Consider the following 21,428-nt stretch of genomic DNA (forward strand, 5'->3'; position numbering starts at 1 on the left):
AAATATAGTCTTTTGTCTCGTGAAAAAAATTTCCCTGGAACCTAACCCCCTCATTTACATTAATTCTTATGGGGAAATGGGATTCACTTAACGTCGTTTCGCTTAGTCGCATTTTTCAGGAACATAACTACAACATTAAGTGAGGAGTTCCTGTATAGACTCTGGTGCTGTCCATGTGTATTGATGCTGCTTGTTCACTTCCAGATGAAACTTTGACTTTCCTGAAGGGTGTTCCTGTGGATTTTGCGAATGAACATCCCTGATACCCTCAGCCTTCCTGAGATGGCAAGTCCGGCAGTCAGCCCAGACTCTTCCTCCCACGAGGCTCTTTCTTCTGTCAACTCTGCGCCCGCATGCTCCCCCACCTCAGATTCAGAGAACCTAAGCCCAGATGAGCTGGAGCTGTTGGCAAAGTTGGAGGAGCAGAACAGGTGAGGGAAGCTTAAAGTTCTAGTGTATCCTTGTTGCTGAGGAGGCCAAGGCCGATAGGTGGTAATTTATAATTCAAGGAGTCTGTATGTGCTGTAGTGTGCAATGTGTCATCACCTGTATCTGAACCGTAGTGTGAAACCACCAAAGAACAATACTGCTAAAGTGCTCCAGCAATGTGTCTCAGCCCTGACCTGGAGGGATTGCCTCTTCAGGTGAAAGGACAGCTTGGCCTGTAAGGCCCATACCATCCTTCGCCTCACTCCTAACTATCAGCAAGACATCAATTGCGACTGACAGTCTTGTGCTAGTGGCAAGTGTATGCAAGCTTCCTTCCCCCCCACCAACAGATCACTTCAGAGATCCCCCTGCAGTCAGAAGATAAATGGTAGTGACCAAGAGTTTTTACTAAACTGGGTCACTTTTGCTTCAGTGATCTAGAAGTGAAAGGTGCCATATATTTCGGCCAATCACTTGAGTTACTCTGTCCAGCTGATCTCATTCTTTCTGATGTTTCATCTATCTTGAGGTGCCTACCACTTGCTCCATGGTAGGTGTAGTTCCATTTGGGTAGCTGTTTACAGAAAACCTCCACCTCACACAGTGCATAGTGTCCACAGTAACAGACCAATTATCTGGTCTGCAAAACTGGGGGCTGAACATCTTTTCCCACTCTGCCTCTTAATCTGTAGCGTGAGGCAAGTCATTTCACCATTCTGTGCCTTGTTTTACCCATCTTGAAAATGGGGGATAATGATACTTACCTTCCCCAAAGAGGGGTTGTGAGGCTTAATTAGTTTGGGCCAAATTCTGCCCTTGGAGACATGCACCTGAGTCCCCTTAAAGTTGACAGATGTTACCTCTGAGCATCCAAGGAATAAAATTGGTCTGTAGCATTTTTCCTGGGACAAAAGCTCTCTGGAAGGATAAAGGCAATGGCATCCCATTTCCTGATTAATATCTGCCTCATCTTCAGTTTCTGTTGGGAATGATTCTGTTATTGGTTCTGAGTTTTTATAATACAAGTGAATGTGTTGTCTTTAACATCTGTCCCAAACACGAGAGGTCTGGACGCTGGAAGCGTAAAGAGCCTTGCGCAGCTCAAGTTTGCAAAACAAAGGGGTAAGGGAAGGCATCAACTTCCCTGTGAGATATGGGTGTTTCCACAGCTTGTTCTTTTTTAGAATGGGGAGACTTTAGTGTTTACACTCATGGTAATTTAACTCATGGCAGCTGGAACTTCTTTTGTCAACTGTCCATACAAACAGTTGATGATTCTCTGGGAAACAAAGCAAATAGCTGCATTTTAACAAAGCACAAGAATGTTGCTGAAACCTTGTAATCTGCAGCCTGTTGGAGATAGGGATGTAAATATTGTTTTTAAAAGTTAACCGTGTACGTGTAAACGATTAAAATTGTATCTAGGGCTGTCAAGCGATTAAAAAAATTAATCGTGATTAATCGTGCGATTAAACAACAGTAGAATACCATTTATTTTAAGTATTTTTGGATGTTTACTACATTTTCAAATATATTAATTTTAATTACAACACAGAATACAAAGTATACAGTGCTCACTTTATATTTATTTTTGATTACAAATATTTGCACTGTAAAAAAATTAAATTGTATATTTCAATTCACCTCATGTAGGTACTGTAGTGCAATCTCTTTATCATGAAAGTTGAACTTACAAATGTAGAATTTGGTAAACAAAAACCCTGCATTCAAAAATAAAACGTAAAATTTTAGAGCCTGAAAGTCAACTCAAACAAAAACAACAAGGAGTCTGATGGCACCTTAAAGACTAACAGATTTATTTGGGCATAAGCTTTCGTGGGTAAAAACCTCACTTCTTTAGATGCATAGAGTGAAAGTTACAGATGCAGGCATTATATATATGTGTATATATATATATGTGTGTATATATATATATGTGTGTATATATATATGTGTGTATATATATATATGTGTGTATATATATATGTGTGTATATATATATATGTGTATATATATATATATATATATATCGTGTGTGTGTGTGTATATAAAGTATATATATAATGCCTGCATCTGTAACTTTCACTCTATGCATCTGAAGAAGTGAGGTTTTTACCCACGAAAGCTTATGCCCAAATAAATCTGTTAGTCTTTAAGGTGCCATCAGACTCCTTGTTGTTTTTGTAGATACAGACTAACACGGCTACCCCCTGATACTTGACACAAAGTCAACTCAGTCCTACTTCTTGTTCAGCCAATTGCTCAGACAAACAAATTTGTTTACATTTGCAGGAGATAACGCTGCCGGCTTCTTGTTTACAATGTCACCTGAAAGTGAGAACAGGTGTTCTCATTGCACTGTTGTAGCCGGTGTCGCTAGATATATATGCCAGATACACTAAAGATACACTGTGTCCCTTCATGCTTCAACCACCATTCCAGGGGACATGCGTCCGTGCTGATGATGGGTTCTGCTCGATAACAATCCAAAGCAGTACAGACTGACACATGTTCATTTTCATCATCTGAGTCAGATGCCACCAGCAGAAGATTGATTTTCTTTTTTGGCGGTTTGGGTTCTGTAGTTTCTGCATCAGAGTGTTGTTCTTGTAAGTCTTCTGAAAGCATGCTCCACACCTCGTCCCTCTCAGATTTTGGACAGCACTTCAGATTCTTAAACCTTGGTTCGAGTGCTGTAGCTATTTTTAGAAATCTCACGTCGGTACCTTCTTTGTGTTTGTCAAATTTGCTGTGAAAGTGTTCTTAAAACGAACATGTGCTGGGTCATCATCCGAGACTGCTATAACATGAAATATATGCAGAATGTGGATAAAACAGAGCAGGAGACATACAATTCTTCCCCAAGGAGTACAGTCACAAATTTAAATGATGCATTATTTTTTTTAATGAGCATCATTAGCATGGAAGCATGTCCTCTGGAATGGTGGCCAAAGATGGAAGGGGCATACGAATGTTTAGCATATCTAGATTGTAAATACCTTGCAACGCGGGCTACAGAAGTGCCATGCGAACGTCTATTCTCGCTTTCAGGTGACATTGTAAATAAGAAGCAGGCAGTATCTCCTGTCAATGTAAACAAACTTGTTTGTCTTGGAGATTGGCAGAATAAGAAGCACCACTGAGTGGACTTGTAGGCTCTAAAGTTTTACACTGGTTTGGTTTTGAGTGCAGTTATGTAACCAACAAAAATCTGCATTTGTAAGTTACACTTTCAGGATAAAGAGATTGCACTTCAGTACTTGTATGAGGTGAATTGAAAAATACTGTTTTTGTTTATCATTTTTACAGTGCATATATTTGTAATAAAAAGTAATATAAAGTGAGCACTCTGTAATTGAAATCAATATTGAAAATGTAGAAAAACATCCAAACATATTTAATACATTTCAATTAGTATTGTATTGTTATAAGTGCGATTAATCATGATTAATTTTTGAGTTAATCGTGTGAGTTAACTGCGATTAATTGACACCCCTAATTATATCGTTTAACCGGTTAACCGCTGGGGCTGGTGCGGTTGGGGTTGGGCCAGCTGGAGCAGCCCCAGGGCTGAGGTTGCTCCGGCTGGCGCAGCTGGGGTTAATGGTTAGAGCAGTTAACCTGTAAGACTAATGCTTACCGGTTAACTGTTTACTATTTTACATCCCTAGTAGGAGATGGATGGAGTTAGGATCAGGAGTTCCCAAACTTTTTACTAAGAAGTCCCACTAACTGCATCTTGCCTTTTTTCTGTGACCCACACAGGATCCAAATTCATGTGGGGGCCAAAATCATATGCCAGCGTTCTTCTACTCCTCTGCCAGCTTCTCCTCCTCCTTGCCCCACTGAGGAGGCACTGACCACCTTCAGCAACACACTCCATCCTGGCACTGCAACCCTAATCCCAGTCAGGTGCAGAGGGGAGGCCTCAAAGGCAGGGTTGGATTGGAGTGGAAGGCCACCCACACTCACCCCGCAGCCAGGCCAAACCTGAGTGGCACTGCAACCCCATGCAACAGCTCACAACTCCCAGAGCAGGGAGCCAGGTTCACCCCCATGGGACAGGAGCTGCTCTGGTGTGAGCACAGGGTGGGCTTATTCTCCTTCCCACCCACCTGGGGCCTTCTCATGACCCATTAATGGATTGTGACCCACCATATGGGTTAGAGGATCTGTTGAAGAGGACTTTATTAAAGTTATTTCCTTAAAGTATCTGCCAAGGACCATTTGAAATAACATCATGTGCTGCATCTTACCCTAGTAAAAGATGGTCCAGATAATTCTTGCTTCAAAAAAAAAAAAAATCCCATCTCCTGTGCTTAAATGCAATTTTCAAAGTTTAAAAATAATTAGTTTAAAACTTTGATCTCCACTGTTAAACTTGTAGTGGAGATGAGTTAAGCAAGTAATTGATTATCTTCTACTCTGCGTTGGCAAGAAGCATATCCTGCTAACAGGAGATTCTGACCAAGTGCCCAGCACTACACCCCACGAGAGCAAATGTGAATCCCTGTATGTGCACTCAGTATCAACGCAGCACAATGGCCACGTTGCCAACCTGAGTTCCATCCCCAGGCCTCTTCTCATTCTCCAGGTGAGATTTTTTTTCTGAGTGTAAAATGAATGGTTTTGTTAGTGAGGTCTGTTCTGGTAAAACCATTCTGAGGGCACCACAGTTGCTTTGAGGAAGTTCTATGACCAGTGTTATATAGGAGGTCAGACTAGATGATCACAAAGGTGCCTTTTGGCCTTGGAATCTGTGTCTGTTGGCTTTGCATAGTTCCAGCCCTGACCCTATAAATACCATTTTCCTTCCTTTCATCATGAGTCGGAGGCTAATCTTCCCCCTGTAGCAGGAGGGACTTTAGCAAACAATTCAGTCTATGATTCTCTGTCTCAAAGAATCCAGGCCACAAAAGCAAATGCTTCTCCTAGATCTCTGATTGCGCTATGGCAAGGATGCTGCTGGAGGAGGTTCCTATCAACAGGGTGACATCTGGGGGATGCAGTTTGTGGTGGGGAGGGGGAGGAATTACAGTGTGAGGCAGAGGATGGGGGACACTGACCTTGCCAGGTACTGATCATCCTGTTTCCTCAGACTTTCCTCTCCCTGTTCCTCAGCAGCCAATCAATCAGTCCCTAATTTGATGACACTGAATCAAAAAATGGCGGACAACCTTGCCAGCTGAACTTGAAAGCAGAAAGGTGCAGCTGTTGGTAGGATGAACTGATATTCAGAAAGGCACCAGATTCAATACCCTTTCCCATCTTTTAGAATGTCCCCTGAAACTATACTGTATCCCCTGTGCACTGAAACTGCCTCCATTCTGCTTCTCTGTGTCCCACTCAGTCCCATAATATGCCACGTTCTTTTCATCAAGAAGGTGACTTTTCTTAAAGTGACGTTGAGAATTTTTAGAAAGGGAGACTCCTTTTCTGTTCAGGTTCATTGCTGAGTTTAATGCTATATTAAGAGTAACTATTAGTCTCAAATCAGGAAGTCACTCTATACGGCCCTAGCTTGTGCTGCAGATAACAAAAGCCACTTTCATTACCCATTTCTGCCCCAATAGGCATCGGACTCTGTAGCTCAGTTGTAGATTTCCTTCCCTCTCTGATTGCTCTGAGGGGGCGTACCTGAGTGTCCCTGAGCACATCTGATTTCTTAGTTGCTGAATGTTTAAAAGGAAACACGACCAGCTCTAAGCTCTATTGTCTGAGTGACTGGAGGGAAAATGCAGAATCCTGTTAAAAAATGACTCTGTCTTCAGATGAAATGGAAAGCAGAGGTCCTGTCTGCTTGTGGTGGCTGCAGATCAATGGTACTTCTAGCAAGAGTGGGGGGGTGATATCTCTGTTGTCCTGGCCAGATTACAAATTGGGTTACTGTATCTTGCATGCTTAAAACTCCCTGTGCAGTTTAATTTGTAGCTCATCTTCATTTCCTGTCCTAAACTGTAGCACAGTGTTGCTGTGTGCTGTTAAATACCTGCTGTGCCCCATCCCAGGGATGGTAGCATTTCACTGAAAGGAGAAGAGCTCTCTTCTTGCTTTGCCTTTGTTTCCTTGTAAGAAAGACAAGGTGGGTGAGGTAATAAGACCAACTTGTGTTGGGGTGAGAGAAGCTTTCGAGCTTACATGGAGTTCTTCTTAAGATCTGGGAAATGTACTCAGAGTGTCACAGCTAAATACAAGGTGGAACAGATTGTTTAGCATAAGCAGTTAACACATTTCAAGGGACCATTCAAGGTGAAGTGGCCTGTTAACACCTCTCCAGTGGGGGGGGGGGGGATATAGGAGTTGTAATAAACCATAAATCCAGTGTCCGTTCAATCCATGATTTTTTGTGTCTTGCAAAGTTACAAATTTGCTTAAATTTCCCAGACCCGAAGAAGAGCTCTCTGTAAGCACAAAAGCTTCTCTCTCATCAATGCAAGTTGGTCTTATTACCTCACCCACCTTGTCTCTCTAATCTCCTTGGACCAACGCAACTACAACACTGCATACAGTTTCTCTGTAAAACACTTCGGTATCCTGAAATGTAGGACCAGAATTTCAGCTGATTTAAATTGCCCTGTTTCTATTGACTTCAGTAGAGCTATGCCGATTTACACCACATAGCCTGCAATTATATTAAATGGCCACGTGGTGGCATCATAAGGGAATAATAATTTAATGTTACAGTAGCCCCAGCCAGGGTTGGGGCCCAATTGTGCTAAGTGCCATGAGGGTGACCAGATGCTAAGTGGAAAATATCGGGACCGCCGCAGGGGGGGCGCCTTTTTAATTGTTACACTCACCCGTCCAGGTCTTCGGCGGCAATTCAGCAGAGGGTCCTTCAGTCGCTGACGGTCTGCAGCGGCATTTCGGCAGCGGGTAATAAACCTTGCCACCAAAGACAGAAGCACCCGCCGCCGAAATGCCGCCGAAGACCCGGACGGGTGAGTGTGGTTTAAAAAAAAAAAAAATAGCCCGAACCAAAATACCGTACTTCGGTCGGGACGCAGGACAAACTCCTCAAAATTGGGACAGTCCTGGTTTTATCGGGACGTCTGGTCACCCTAAGTGCCATGGACACGGAGTGAAAGGACTCTGATTCTTGCCAATATCTCCTATGTAAGGTCTCCAGACATCTTCAGTTATCATAACACCCTGTAATCCAGGGTCATCACTTTCTGAATCATTCACCTTTTAGTCTGATACCTTCTAGTTTGATCTCTGCCCAAAGGCAGTTTTTTAAAGTTTTTTTTTTTTTTTTTTTTTAAGTTTGATCAGAATTCCTTCAGGCCAGGGCATGAGAGTTCAGCAGTGGAGCAAGAATACATAAAGCCACAGAGGAGTGTGGAAAGTATGTGCACTGATTAACTCCAGACTTCTGTTTTCCTAGGCAATTTAAATGCAAAGGCCCCTAGCATTAGGGTTGTCAGATCAAGGGCCCAGGAATAAGTGAACTTGGCTGTGTTGTACATAGGCTGATGTCAGTTATTCTTTCCCTTATGAAATGTAAACTTTAATGTGTTGTGTTCTAACAACATAACATTAAGGTTTACATTTAATCTATTTTTAAAAGTAGCAATGTGCTGAATAGCTCCTCCCCTCCCATTCCAGCTAGATTAAGAGGGGTATCAAAACAGATTATTAAAGTGACTTGCAAAAGATGACATGCTGGAGTTCACGTTGCCAGTTCATTCTGACTGTATTTAAAGGTTGGTATCTTCCTTTGAAACAGAAAACAAGAAGGGTTAAAGAGCTTAAATTGGAAATTGACAGATTCTAAGATCCTCCCACAGGAGTACAGAGGGTTTGCCCTGGCCTCTGGTTGCACTCCTTACTCCTGGGGGAATTCTGCGCCACTGCACAATGCAGAATTTTGCAGAAATGAATGTTGTGCACGCAGAATTTCCTCCTCCTTCCCCCCCCCCCCCGAAATGGGCTGCAGTGCTGCTAGCCGCCACTAGGGGCTGCTGGACCCGGCAGAGCTCAGCTCACAAATAGAAGACCAGGCCGGGGGTAGGGGGAAGGGAACTGGAGGGTTCCCAGCAAGCCCTGAAGGAAGGAGGCAGCGGTGCGCAGGAAACTGGGACCCAGCATCAGGCTGTTTACCCCTAGAGCGCAGGGATCCAGAGGGATAGAGGGTGTGAATGCCTGGGTCGGGGCAGGGCGCCCATAGCTGGCCTCTAGGGGGGCAGGCAGTGTGTGTGTCTGGGCTGGGGGGCGCAGGTTGCAACTGGGCTCTGGAGGGGAGAGGGTGTAAGTGTCAGGGGTGTGGGGGTTGCCCTACAGCTGGCCTCCTGGGGGTATAGGGTGAGTGTGTCTGGGCGGAGGAGGGGGTTGCAGCTGGTCTCTGAGGGGGTTGTGGCTGGTCTCTGAGGGGGTGTGAGTGTCTGGGCTGGGATGGGACATGGCTGGGCTCTGGGGAGAGGAGAGGAGAGGTGTCTGGCCCCCTGGCTGGGCTCTGTAGGGGAGGGGGCAGAGAAACAGGAACTGCGTTGTTGTAGGAGTTTCTTTAACTCTCTACTCCTGGGGGAAATTTTGTGTGTTTGTATTGTTACAGACCTACTTGCTGAAATAATTGAATCTGGCTTGATTATATAGTGTTGTTTTGCAAATAAATTTTGCAGAATTTTTGATTTTTTTTTTTTTTTTTGGCGCAGAATTCCCCTAGGAGTAACTCCTGGTGTAAATTCCCTCTCAAAAAGCTCTATTGCGAGTCTAGTTAAACTTTGTTCTTAAAAGATCCCCTGACAAAAAACGTCTGTGTTCCATGATGGAATCTTTGAGTCCAAATCACTTCCTGAAACACACAAACTTGAACTCTTATTTTTAAAAATAAAATGTAGTAACCCATTAAATGCTCCCTCCTGTTTCTGCTTTTGCTGCAGAGGTTGGTGACTTTAATAGCTCTTCTTCCTGCAGAGAAGCTTTCTTTTTGGATGAGGAGTGTTAGCTCCCTGCATGTGATGTAGAGCACCGAGGGGACAGGCTTGCTCTGGTGGTCTTGCTGCGTGGCTTGGATGGTTGCTTGGTTGTTGCCCTTGTGGCTTTGCTTCGTGGAATCTGGGAAGGGGTGGCAGTAGCTCTGGTCTCACCATGGTGGTGGCATCTCTTGCAAGGGGTGGCAGTAGCTCTGGTCTCACCATGGTAATGGCATCTCTTGCAGGCTGCTGGAAGCAGATTCCAAGTCCATGCGCTCCATGAATGGCTCCCGCAGGAACAGCGGCTCCTCCTTAGTCTCCAGCTCCTCAGCCTCCTCAAACCTAAGCCACCTCGAGGAGGACACCTGGATCCTATGGGGGAGGATTGTCAACGAATGGGACGAATGGCGGAAGAAGAAAGAGAAACTGCTGAAGGTGAGGAAAGAGGGCAGGTTAGCGAGAAATTGAGAGGCTGATAGCACAGACATCCCCACCCCCACCCCAAGCTCCTTCCCAGCAAAACCTGAGATCCTTTTCAGGGTCAAAGGTGGCTTGATTTCCTCTGTGGCAAGTCCTAGGACAGGGTTAGAGCCACAAACGTTCTTTCCCTACTCACCCCCATATCTATCGATCTCAATCACAAGTGAGAAGGGATGGATCCTCTTCAGGGCTCTCTGCAGCATCCCAAACCCTTGCCAGCAAGTGCATCAGCACAAGCTCATGCAGAGGATTGAACCCCACTCACCTCTTGTGGCACAAAGAGGGGCCATATAAAATACCAGGATTTTGAAACGTTCTCCCATGTTGCCTCATGATCTGCCATACCTTGCTTTTCGCCAGGAGCTCATACGGAAAGGAATCCCACACCACTTCCGAGCCATCGTATGGCAGCTGCTGTGCAGTGCCACAGATATGCCTGTCAAGAACCAGTATTCAGAGCTGCTGAAGATGTCTTCCCCCTGCGAGAAGCTGATCCGGAGGGATATAGCCCGCACATATCCTGAGCATGAGTTCTTCAAGGGACAGGACAGCCTAGGCCAAGAGGTCCTTTTCAACGTCATGAAGGTAAGGAGGAGCCACCTGTAATGGTCACATTGGAGGGCAGTATCTAGCATATGAGCAGATTGTGTATGTGAGCCATGGCAGCATATGATGCAAGCACTTCACTCTCTCAAAGTGGGCTTACAGTCAGAAAAGTGACTCAGTGGAAGATACGTAAATTCCATTTCACTTCCTTGAATGCCAGGTATGTGACAGAGTAAACGCTTCTTACAGGGCTTGGGGTTTTCAACCCCACCCCATATGAGAAAGTCTTATTAGGAAGTAGTCTGAAGAGAGTTTGTGCCTATCTCAGGTTAGGGTGTGATCCATCTCATTTCACTCACTGTTAGAACAGGGGAGGGACCCCGGGCTATTAGTAGTCTTTAGCAAAGCATGCTGGGAGTCAGAGGAGTCTGAGCCCTAAAAAATACAGGTACTTCCTAGTCAGGAGGAGGGAGAGACAGTGCCAGAGAAAGGGCTGCTTGCTAAGGGAATGCTTAGAGGAATAACACCAGGCAGGGGACGCTATCTGAAGGATCTGGGAAGGTTAAACCTGTGGGTATGTACAGAATAAGGGGTTGGAGAGGTTCTCTTGTGTGAAGCCTGTATTGACTGTGTACCAAAGATGTTGGAGGGCCGATATCACTAAATACTTCAAGGGAACTGGGCTACAGAGCGTTCTCCAGAGAGTATCCTCCTCCATCTATCTTCCCCATCATTTTCATAGTCCTGACCCATCGGTGAGAAGCTAGTGACAACTTCAGCCAGGGAACTCTCTTCCTCCAACCCCTCATATCCTCCCCAATGATGATATCTGACAGGATGAGGAAGACTAGTATCCAGTTGGCTCTGCTGTAACTTTATGGGTCTTGCAGGGCTAACAGGAACCTGGGTAACTTGTCAGTTTCATCTGACTTAGGGAGATGGTGTAAGAAGGGACCATATATACCAAGTTGTTCTTCTAGCTGTGAAGGCATATTAAATGAAAACACCCTGTCGACTGCAAAGCACTGCAGCATGTTTTCCCCTTAAAACACTGAGTGTGGTTTTGCCTGTTAAAGACACAGTATGAAAGAGACATTCAAATAAGGAAAATGGGCTTAGAAAGAGGGGGCTAATAAAGCACCTGAGAAATGAGAGGCAATTTCCCTTTAATGTTTCTCATTGCAATCTCAGGACCTTTGCCACAGTCTCGGTATCAGTTCTTATCTCTTGTTGCATAAATACATGGAGGGCTGTATACAGTGGTTTAAAGCTCTTCAGTTTTCTCTGGTGAAATTATGGTTTTGGTGGCACATCAGCAAAGTGTCTCAATTATTAAATAATGGATGAAAGCACATCCATTCCTCTGGAATGTAAAGGTGTTGGAGTTTGAAGTCTTCTAAAGCACTTTGAGATCTATGATGAAAAGTGCTGTGTAAGAGCTAGATATTATCTCACCAAAAACGGGTACGCCCCATGGGCAGCCATAATACAAACTTCCCCTGCCAATATGCTGCCTTCTTCTAGAAGGACTCTTGAGGGACTTCGGGGTCCTCCAGTCTCCATAGCCCATTCAGTGGTTGTCTCTGAGGCTCCCAATCAGAAGGTCAATTGCAATGATGGTTTCTGGGTGCACGGTAGTCTACGACAAGCCAATTGAGCCCACAAACTCACTTCCAGTGGCCTCGACACCAATCTGAGACTTCTGTGGAAACATCAGAGTCCTGAAGGAGCCAATCCAGCTATGAGAGAACAAGCTGGATTCTGCCTCATGCCTCAACAGTATTGTTTGGTAAATTCCAACTGTAAAATCTCTGTTACTGGGGCCAAGGGTGGAGGCAGGGAGAACCCACTTGAACATCACCTCCCAGTGAGAGTTTGCAAGCACTGGTGGTTACAGAAATCTTAGTAAACTTAGTGCTGGGAATTGAGCAGTTGTGATCTGGAAGCCCTTGAGGGAAAATAAATACAGCATCTCACATGTATAATGCACCACTCTTCTTTCTGTCCTTTAGTAGCCATTTTTTTCAGCCCTACCTCCCAGAGGCTGCCTTCCATTCGTGGTATCACAAATGACACCTTGGTCACAAACATACTGACCATTACCTGGGGGCAGCTTAGATAGGCTAGTAATATAAAGCTTTGTCTCCACATGCATTTCACAGCGATTCTCTTCAGCTTTCAGGTTGAGAGTCTGACTTGGAGCTGCTTTGCTATGCAGGCAGGTTTCTTCCCGTATTGGGACATAACTCCTCATTCTCATCAGTGGCTGTGAGTGGCCTGGCTTAAGGAGAGAACGGAATCCTTTAAATGTTAATGGGACCTAATCTTTGATTATGGCCTTCAGCTTGTTTGTTCTTTTCTATTTAGTTTTTCTCATGTCTTTGAATAACTGTTGTGGGAAAGGCATAGATTGTCCCCACCCTCCATTGAAGTTTTCTGTGGATTTAATTTAAATCTGTAGTGATAACTTCATTACATTCCAAGAAATCAGTCCTTCTGCACCTGCAGAGAGAGAGCGAGTGCTATTTGTGCTATGATTCTGTGGCTGGACTCTCATTGGAATACATGTGGCTGCAGTGGGCGCATATTAGACTCTGTTAAATGTCCCATGTGTGTTTGGCAAGTGCACTCTTTCTACCTAGTTGCTTTTCTGACAGTAACTGGATGTTGATATAAGTTCTGTTTCTTATCAGACCCTGCTATAGACCGTTAATGCAGCTTTATGGTATTTAAAGCACTACATTTGCTGGCTGCAGTCCCTGGGCACAGGAGAGCACATTGTAGGCAGGCAATTTAATCTGAGATACATTTCTCTGCATGTGTGTGGGCAGGGGGGGCTGCATAGAAATACTTAAGCTACTTCCTGGTCCTAAAAAGCAGTATCCTTTCCCAAGTTCCTTCCTCTGGCCTCCAACCCCCATGACCCTTGGTTTTGTTGCCTTACTCCTTGCCCTTATGCTCTCTTCTAAGTAATTATCACTTGTGTCTCAGTATGTTCCGTCAGAGCTCTCTAGCTCCCCTGCAGGACTCTAGAGACCGTATCCCTGCCTGCATCACACTTAAGCACTCTCTCTTCCAGGCCTATTCCCTAGTGGACCGTGAGGTTGGATATTGTCAGGGCAGCGCATTCATCGTGGGATTGCTGCTAATGCAGGTTGGTGTGAGTGGAGATCATATAGCATGAGATTATGCAGCACCTGTCCCACCAAAGCTGCTAGCCCAAAGCTCTTCCCAATTCAATTAATTGCTGTGGAAATGCCACAGGATCTTTAACTTCCCCCCGAGACTTGGCAGAAGGGACTTGGTTTAATGGCTCACTCAAAGGACCCCTGCCGCTTACTGCACTGTCAATACAAATGCAAACCCTGGGACCAGAGTTAGTGACCTTCTGGACTGTGAATGCAGCCAGCTTGAGCTGTGCTGACTCGTTTCTAGTTCTCTGCCATTTCTGGAAAGTGTCCTCTCTCAGGTGCCAGAGTGTCTTTATTAGGGAACAGGAATTTTCCATTGACATTGAGCATAAAATATGACATCCTTCCTGCATTTGTGTAACAAAGCAAAGCCTGTTTAAAAGCCCAAATCCACCACCTCACTCTGTGAAGCATATGCCGTGGAGGGTTTTAAGGAAGGACTTTTAAAGAAGAAAAGCTAAGTACAGTACTTGTTTTGTCATGAAGCTCTGCTGGAAATGCCTCTGAAACACTTCACAGGTGAATCAACACACTTAATGCATCTGGCCAGGAATTTAGATGCTTCCTCTCATAATCAGCAAACCACTTGGCAAATGTTTTGAATATTCCTTTGTTTCCTCTGTGCCTGTTTTGACCCTTATCTCACACTAGTGATCCCTAAAATTGGAATGGAAGGGGGTGGGTGGAGAAAAGTCATTGGGCCTCCCCTTCACCTTTTTAGAACCTTTCTAGATCAGACTAATCTGTTTGTAAGGTCCAGCATAAATTTACTGTATGCTCTGTACAAATGACAAGTAAAATCAATGTAGACCTACTGGGGAGAAGAGGGCCCAGCATGGCAAGGTACTAGTCAGTATACGAGTGGGATTATGTAAGCAGTCGCTGGCCAAGCTATTTTCCTGCTGTTTCCACGTGATCACTGCCCAGAAGTGTCAGGAATCAAACCCAAATGTAACGCATTGTTCTACGTAAAGCTGCTCCACCTCTCGTAACAAGTGTTTGTCTGATCTATGTTAGAGCATCGTTCTGGGTCGGTTCTGTGCCGGGTTCTGTTGCAAGACTAATGTGGGATTTGTCTCGTTTTGCACCTGTAGATGCCTGAAGAAGAGGCTTTCTGTGTGTTTGTGCGACTGATGCAGGAATATCGATTACGAGAGCTATTCAAACCCAGCATGGCTGAGCTGGGCCTCTGCATCTACCAGTTTGAGTACATGCTGCAGGTAAATACAGCGAGGAGACCAGGGTGGTAGTAGCTTAGACAATAAATAAATAAATAAATAAATGGAGATATCCTATCTCCTAGAACTGGAAGGGACCTTGAAAGGTCATCGAGTCCAGCCCCCTGCCTTCACTAGCAGGACCAAGTACTGATTTTTGCCCCAGATCCCCAAGTGGCCCCCTCAAGGATTGAACTCACAACCCTGGGTTTAGCAGGCCAATGCTCAAACCACTGAGCTATCCCTCCCTGGACCATGTGATCCAGAGCAGTAGCAGGCTAAGTATGGGGAACTGGCCAGTAGTTTCTTTGTGCACATAATGGTTTGTGAATCCAGGCTGGAGAAGTCTGGCTCCTTTCCAGATTCCCCTGGGAGTGTTAGAGAAGACCGGAGCGGCTAATGGAATTGGTTCCTGCAATGGAGTCCTTAGCTCTGATAGTTGAGAGCCTCCTCTGGCCAAGAGACTCCCATATCCCAGAGGGGATGGTGGGACCCAGTTGGCTGTAATTATCAGCGGTAGTAAAATGTCTGCTGTGTCTTTCTCATATTCAGGAGCAGCTGCCTGAGCTGAACATCCACTTCCGCTCCCAGAGTTTCCTCACCTCCATGTACTCGTCGTCCTGGTTTCTCACCCTCTTCCTCACGACCTTCCCTCTGCCTGTGGCCACCCGAGTGTTTGACATCTTCATGTATGAGGTAAAGTGCTTTATACCAGGACGACTGGGGGCATGAGCATGGGCTCACAGGGATTTCTGATACTGCTTTTCTCAGTGCAGTGTTCAAAGGCAACGATGCTAGCATCTGGGAGGGATTAATTGAGAACAAGACACAGCTGCATTTTCTGCTTGAATAGAAGAACCTCGTTAGATCTTGCTTAGGCTGCCTTGTAAAATAAAAAAGGGGTTTCCCTGCTACACAGTGCTTGACGTGTTTAAAAACCTGGGTCCTGATTTTCTTTTTTCCAATGACACTGAGCACCCCAAACTCCCATTGAATCTCTTGCATTCCTGGGCGACTAGATGAGATTACACTGAAAATCAGCAATGATTAGCCCTGATGGACCAGCAAGGGGAACAGCTTAGTGGCAGGAGCCCTATACTGCACTTCACTCCTCCCCACTGAGTCTGGCCCTATTAGCAGAAGTATCCTTGGGGGGGGGTGTGTGTGTGTGTGTGTGTGTGTGTGTGTGTGTGTGTGTGTGTGTAAATTGGAGTCATTTCTATGCTAGCGGTGGCCAAACTGCAACACATGGAGTTGTGGGGAGATAGGTCCTAGTCAGCCTTCTTGATCCAAGGGGTCTGGCTAGGGTGACCTGACAGCAAATGTGAAAAATTGGGATGGGGTAGGGGTAATAGGAGTTTATATAAGAAAAAGACCCCGAAATCAGGACTGTCCCTATAAAATCCGGACATCTGGTCACCCTAGATCTGGCTGACCAGACCTGCACTCAGGATGAGGTATTTGCATATGCCCATTTTCTGCAAGTTAGTTGTTTGTCCTCCCTGAGCCTGGCAAGTTGCCTTTAGGGACCATTGAGCTGGTCAGAGTTTGGGTTCACCACACAGTATGTGCAAATTTGAGATGTAAGCTTTAACTTGTAGCTGATCCTAAGGAAACTGACACAATTTTCCCCCAGTGAGGCTTTTGTGTGACCCACTAGAAATTCAGGGCCTAATTCTCAGTTATGCTAAAGGCCCCTTTATGTGGCTCTGGCAGTGAAGTTCTTGTGTCATCATTGCTCTGGCAGGGTAAAGGGAGCTTAGTGTGGGCATAAATTACATTTACTTTAAGGCTCTTTTTATTGCCAGAGTGATGTCCGGGCCTGGTTGTAAATGAGAATCAGGCCTTGGGTGCCTTTCCCTGTCCTCCTCCTCTCTGCAGCCCAGAGCTTGGGCACCTAATTTTTATTGCACTCTCAAATGCCACATGAGCCTTGTGTCTGGGGCTGAAACTTCTCTGTGCTTTGCCATAGGGGCTGGAGATCGTCTTCCGTGTGGGGATGGCCCTCCTGCAGTTCAACCAGGCAGAGCTGATGCAGCTGGATATGGAGGGGATGTCGCAGGTCAGAGCAGCTCCACATTGCACTCAAACTGCCCTCTAGGGAGGGGTTTATACTTCAGCCATGCAGTTGTGGTAGAAAGAGCCTCACCAAATTCACGGTCCATTTTGGTCAATTTCACGGTCATAGGATTTTAGAAATCATAAATTTCGTGATTTCAGCTATTTAAATCTGAAATTTCATGGTGTTGTAATTGTAAGGGTCCTGACACAAAAAGGAGTTGTGGAGGGGGGTTGCAAGGTTATAGTACAGGGGGGTTTGTGATACTGCTACCCTGATTTCTGCGCTACTGCTGGTGGCAGCACTGCCTTCCGAGCTGGAGAGCGGTGGCTGCTGGCCAGGAAGTAAGGGTGACATGATATGGTATTGCCACCCTTACTTCCATGCTGCTGCTGGTGGGGGGGCTGCCTTCAGAGCTGGGCGCTTGGCCAACAGCCGCTGCTATCTAGCTGCCCAGTTCTGAAAGCAGTGCAGTAGTAAGGGTGGCAATACCGCGACACGCCCCCTCCTAAAATAACCTTGCAATGCCCCTGCAACTCCCTTTTGGGTCAGGACCCCCGATTCGAGAAACTGTGGTCTCCTCAGTGAAATCTGTATAGTATAGGTTAAAAGCACACAAGACCAGATTGCACGGGGGGGAGCCAGATTTCACAGTCTGTTGTGTTTTTCATGGTTGTGAATTTGGTAGGGCTCTACCCATAATCCTGTTGAGCTCTGATTGGCTGGCCATACCCAGTGTATAAATAGAAGATGCCCAGTATAACTCCCAAGGTCAGCCCATTTCCTAGTGACTGGCCCATGCATCAGCACAGAGTGGTCTGGAGCTCTTGTGGTGTGACACTGCTCTGTGTAACACTGGTGTGCTTCCAGCCTTGAAGAGGCTCATCCTGCCATGCATCTGAAACTCAGTGGGCCAGGAGTCTGAGCAGCCTCTCTTACATCCTGCCACCCTCTAGTCCCTGTCTAGCCCAGAACCTGAGTCCAGAACTTTGTGAAAAGTGAGTTTAAGCAACTTCTACAGGCAGTCTCCCTTTTTCCTCAGGCACAATTTCAAAGGTGAGATGTGAAAGAATCCCCAATAGATATTCTCACTCTCCAAACAGTGAAATAGTTGCCTGCAATGTGTAAGATTTATCCCAGCAGTGCCATGCACAGGGTTAATCTTACAGCCCAGTAACTGTGACTCTTGTTCTGCTTAGACTGCAGATGATGCAGTACCAACCTCTTGGCTGCGTGGGACCCACTGCTGAGTCCAAGCAGTTGGTGGGAAGGGCGAATAAAACAATTGCATCACAAGAGAATGCATTACAGTGTTAAATACAATTGGGCTTTGTGAGCCTGGCCCAACAGCAGTTACAGCTCTAACTCACTGTGCTGTCCATGTCATGCACCAGACAGAAGGTGAAGAAGTGCTTTCAGGCCTGCTTAGGTTGCAGTGATTTTCCTTTCAGTCCCCCTGCAGCCTGGGCACTATGAGGCATAACTTTGTTATTCTGTTGGATTTGAGATGTCCCGAGACCAAACACATGAACATCCTCTGTGTGTTTGGAACTGACAGTATTAGATAAGCTCCTGTGCCTGCCTTGTGCAGGAGCTCAGAGCCTACAAGTCATGTCATCTGCCCGTGCCTCAGTTTCCCCTAACTCACCCCTCTGGTGTTAAGATAAGAACTATAAAAATGCCAAGAGTGGTGCATTGTCCATGCTGCCCTGTCAGCAGGAGCCTGTCCATGATCCTGGGCCATAAATGGGGGAAGGGGTGTAATCCCCTCCAGAATTCCTAGAAATACCCTCCTAGAATTCCTAGAAATCTCCCCCCCCCCCCTTACTGACTCCAGCCATCCAGCTTCTTCTCATGCAGCTATGCTGCCCACCCTTTTCCCTGGCTGCTGAAGCTGGAACTTTGGAGACTTTCCAGATCCTGAACATACCCAAGTGCTGCTCAGAAAGAGTCCCACATTCCACAGGTGCACTTGAAACACCAAGGTGTAGTCACTAGTCAGAGACTTCTCGTGATTGCTCAAGAGGGTCAGACACAACTAGAGCTGAGGTAGCGCAGGGAAGGCAAGTTGCTGGGCTGTCTGCTCTGGCTTGAGAGGGGAAGCAAGTACTGAATGAAGAGGATGGGAGGAGATTTGGGGAGAGTGGGTAGAATTTATTAGAGTGCTCAAAAGGGGCTCAGAGAAATGCATCCTGCCCTCTGCTCCCTTCCCACAGTATTTCCAGAAGGTGATTCCTCATCAGTTCGACAGTTGCCCGGACAAGTTGATCCTGAAGGCATACCAGGTCAAATACAACCCCAAGAAAATGAAGAGGTAAGTTTGCTCCCTCACCCTGTGAAAGATCCTAGACAGGCGACTGGCAGAAAAACCCCTCCTTGATCTGTGCTGTTTCGAGGATCCTGCGCTAGACTTAAGCGGGAGGACAGGGAACAGAAAGGGAGCTTGCATTGCGGGCTCTTCTAGATATTCTTTAGAGCCACACAGCAAGCAGCAGTGAAAATAGAGAAGAGATGAGTGAGTGCTGTGCGGGAGGACTCACTAATAACAAGGGAGTTACTGCCTTCTCTGACAGCAAGTCTGATGGGCTTGTGGGAGGCCATGAAAGCTTTCCCGCACTATAGAGACAAGGCAGGCTGATGGCAGCAGAGCTGCTTGGCCTTGGCAGGGACTCTGGCTTTGTTAGGAGTTGGGGGGGCATTTTGTGTATCCAAGGAAGTGGGTATAGCTCCTACCCCAAACTTCCATCTCCTGCTGTGCAAGCAGGGGATGCTATGACCTCCTGCCTTCCTCTCCTGGAAGATAGAAGCCTGCAATTTGAATCTCTTAAGTGGGGACAGTCATCCTGACACTTGGTACGAAGGAGGGTGCAGAAGCTGGAAAGATAAAGATCAGGCAAAATTGGCCTATTCCAATTTTTCTTGTAGTTCAGTTAAGGGACTAGTTACTTCCTACCCCCGTGGTAGCCTACAGTAGCTGGTCTGCCTTATTGTAAATTGACTGAATGACTAGTGCCCTTCAATCAGGCTGGGTCTTCCCAGCTCTGACAGTACTGTGTAGTGAGCAAAACTGTCCCCTTCCCCAAAAGATGGGACAGAAAGGAGAATCCCTTTGGGAGCACACAGTACTGAGAGACAGATTGTTACCCAACAGCAGAACCATGAAACCAAGCCAAAGGGTTCAGTCGGGGGCAGGGGAGGATTGCTTGGAGAGGTGAGTTTAAGGAATGGTATTGGGGACACTCATAGGCACACAAGCTCTCTGTTCCTCTTGTGCTGCTGCTCACTCCTCACCACAAATCCTGATCCTCGGCCTGTGGCCGCCCACTGTGCTGCTCATCAGCTGATCTGGATGCCAAGTTCTCTGGGATTGTGGCTCCAACTGAGGAGCAAGCAGTAGGAGCTGAGGACCGGAGTGTGTCAGTGGTAGGTCTTTAAGTTGATTACAAGTGTGTAAGACCTCAGCCATGTAGCTAGGGCACTTAAAAATAGAAGATTTGGGTGAGGCAGTGTGTTTGTAAAAATCCGCATATATGTAAAACCCCCAATCCAGGGTCACTAATTTGCCCCATCATGCCCAGAAGCTTCAATATGTGTGGCCTGTTGCTGCATGGGCCTCAGCACAAGGCACTGCAGGGGAGTTGTGGTGTCAGCCTAGATTGTTAGCTCCTGTCCTTTGCAGGTGTACCCACTGACCCTGAGCGCTCTGCTGGGGGGGGAGGGGGCGTGTGGGTCTGAAGCAGGTTTGATCCAACCTGGCTTGCATGTCTGTCTCAGGCTGGAGAAGGAGTATGCTGCAATCAAAAACAAAGAGATGGAGGAGCAGATTGAGATCAAAGTAAGTCCTTTCTTTGCTCCATGCCCTCCTTGCTCTAGTGTTGTCTGTATCACAGCAGCACACAGAGGGAAAGGTTATGGGAGCCACCTTAGTTTAACTCTGAGAGCTCATCAGATCACTGCCTCTAATGCTCCTTATTGGTGCTCCAGCACCATTATCCAAAGCTAGACCTGTAGGGACAGAGATTACAGCTTTACAGACCTTTTCCCCTGAAAAAGATCCCATGTGCTTCTTATAAGCATAACACAGATGCTCCCCTCTCCCATCTGGCCTTTCACATTTGTGTAGCTAACTGCACTTGGGTACTGAAATTCCCCCAGCAACTTCAGTCAGATGCCCCCTTCATTTTTTGTGTGGTGATGCTGCATGCTGTTAAACAGCTGCCATGTTCCACCCCAGAGATAGCTGCACTTCAGAGATGATTGAGGTGATCTCTCTATATACTGTCTGGATTCCTAGGGAATGAAAGGCACTATGTAAATGTAAGAGATTACTCCTCCTTCATTCTTATGGCTGAATTTGGAGCCTACCCCAAAGCACTGGCAAAGGGTTTTCTGCAGCCCAGAAGTTCTCTTTAGGTCTCTGGTCCATCACTTGCTGTGATTTCAGTTACTTCCCAGTAGAGGGCAGACCCACCCTATTTAATAAGCCCAGGCTTGCATACAGGAAGCTCCTCTTGATGTCTCGCTTCTTCCTCTGCAGAGGCTCCGGACTGAGAACCGCCTCCTGAAGCAGCGGATCGAGACCCTGGAGAAG

The 21,428-nt window shown here is 46.2% G+C and overlaps 1 protein-coding gene across 1 annotated transcript in view; it reads left to right on the forward strand.

Moving 5' to 3' along the window:
• The first annotated feature begins 216 nt into the window (after nucleotides 1-216).
• Nucleotides 217-21,428, forward strand: part of EVI5L (ecotropic viral integration site 5 like) — a 57,362-nt gene continuing 36,150 nt past the window's right edge. The window contains exons 1-10 of the mRNA XM_065419374.1: nucleotides 217-431; nucleotides 9,590-9,779; nucleotides 10,185-10,409; nucleotides 13,450-13,524; nucleotides 14,656-14,781; nucleotides 15,331-15,474; nucleotides 16,751-16,840; nucleotides 19,054-19,151; nucleotides 20,612-20,672; nucleotides 21,375-21,428. Coding sequence (XP_065275446.1) covers nucleotides 250-431; nucleotides 9,590-9,779; nucleotides 10,185-10,409; nucleotides 13,450-13,524; nucleotides 14,656-14,781; nucleotides 15,331-15,474; nucleotides 16,751-16,840; nucleotides 19,054-19,151; nucleotides 20,612-20,672; nucleotides 21,375-21,428 — 1,245 coding nt within the window. The 5' untranslated portion in view covers nucleotides 217-249. The remainder of the gene's footprint in view (nucleotides 432-9,589; nucleotides 9,780-10,184; nucleotides 10,410-13,449; nucleotides 13,525-14,655; nucleotides 14,782-15,330; nucleotides 15,475-16,750; nucleotides 16,841-19,053; nucleotides 19,152-20,611; nucleotides 20,673-21,374) is intronic.

The sequence above is a fragment of the Emys orbicularis genome, chromosome 19 (assembly GCF_028017835.1).
Source record: "Emys orbicularis isolate rEmyOrb1 chromosome 19, rEmyOrb1.hap1, whole genome shotgun sequence".
Taxonomy (NCBI): domain Eukaryota; kingdom Metazoa; phylum Chordata; order Testudines; family Emydidae; genus Emys; species Emys orbicularis.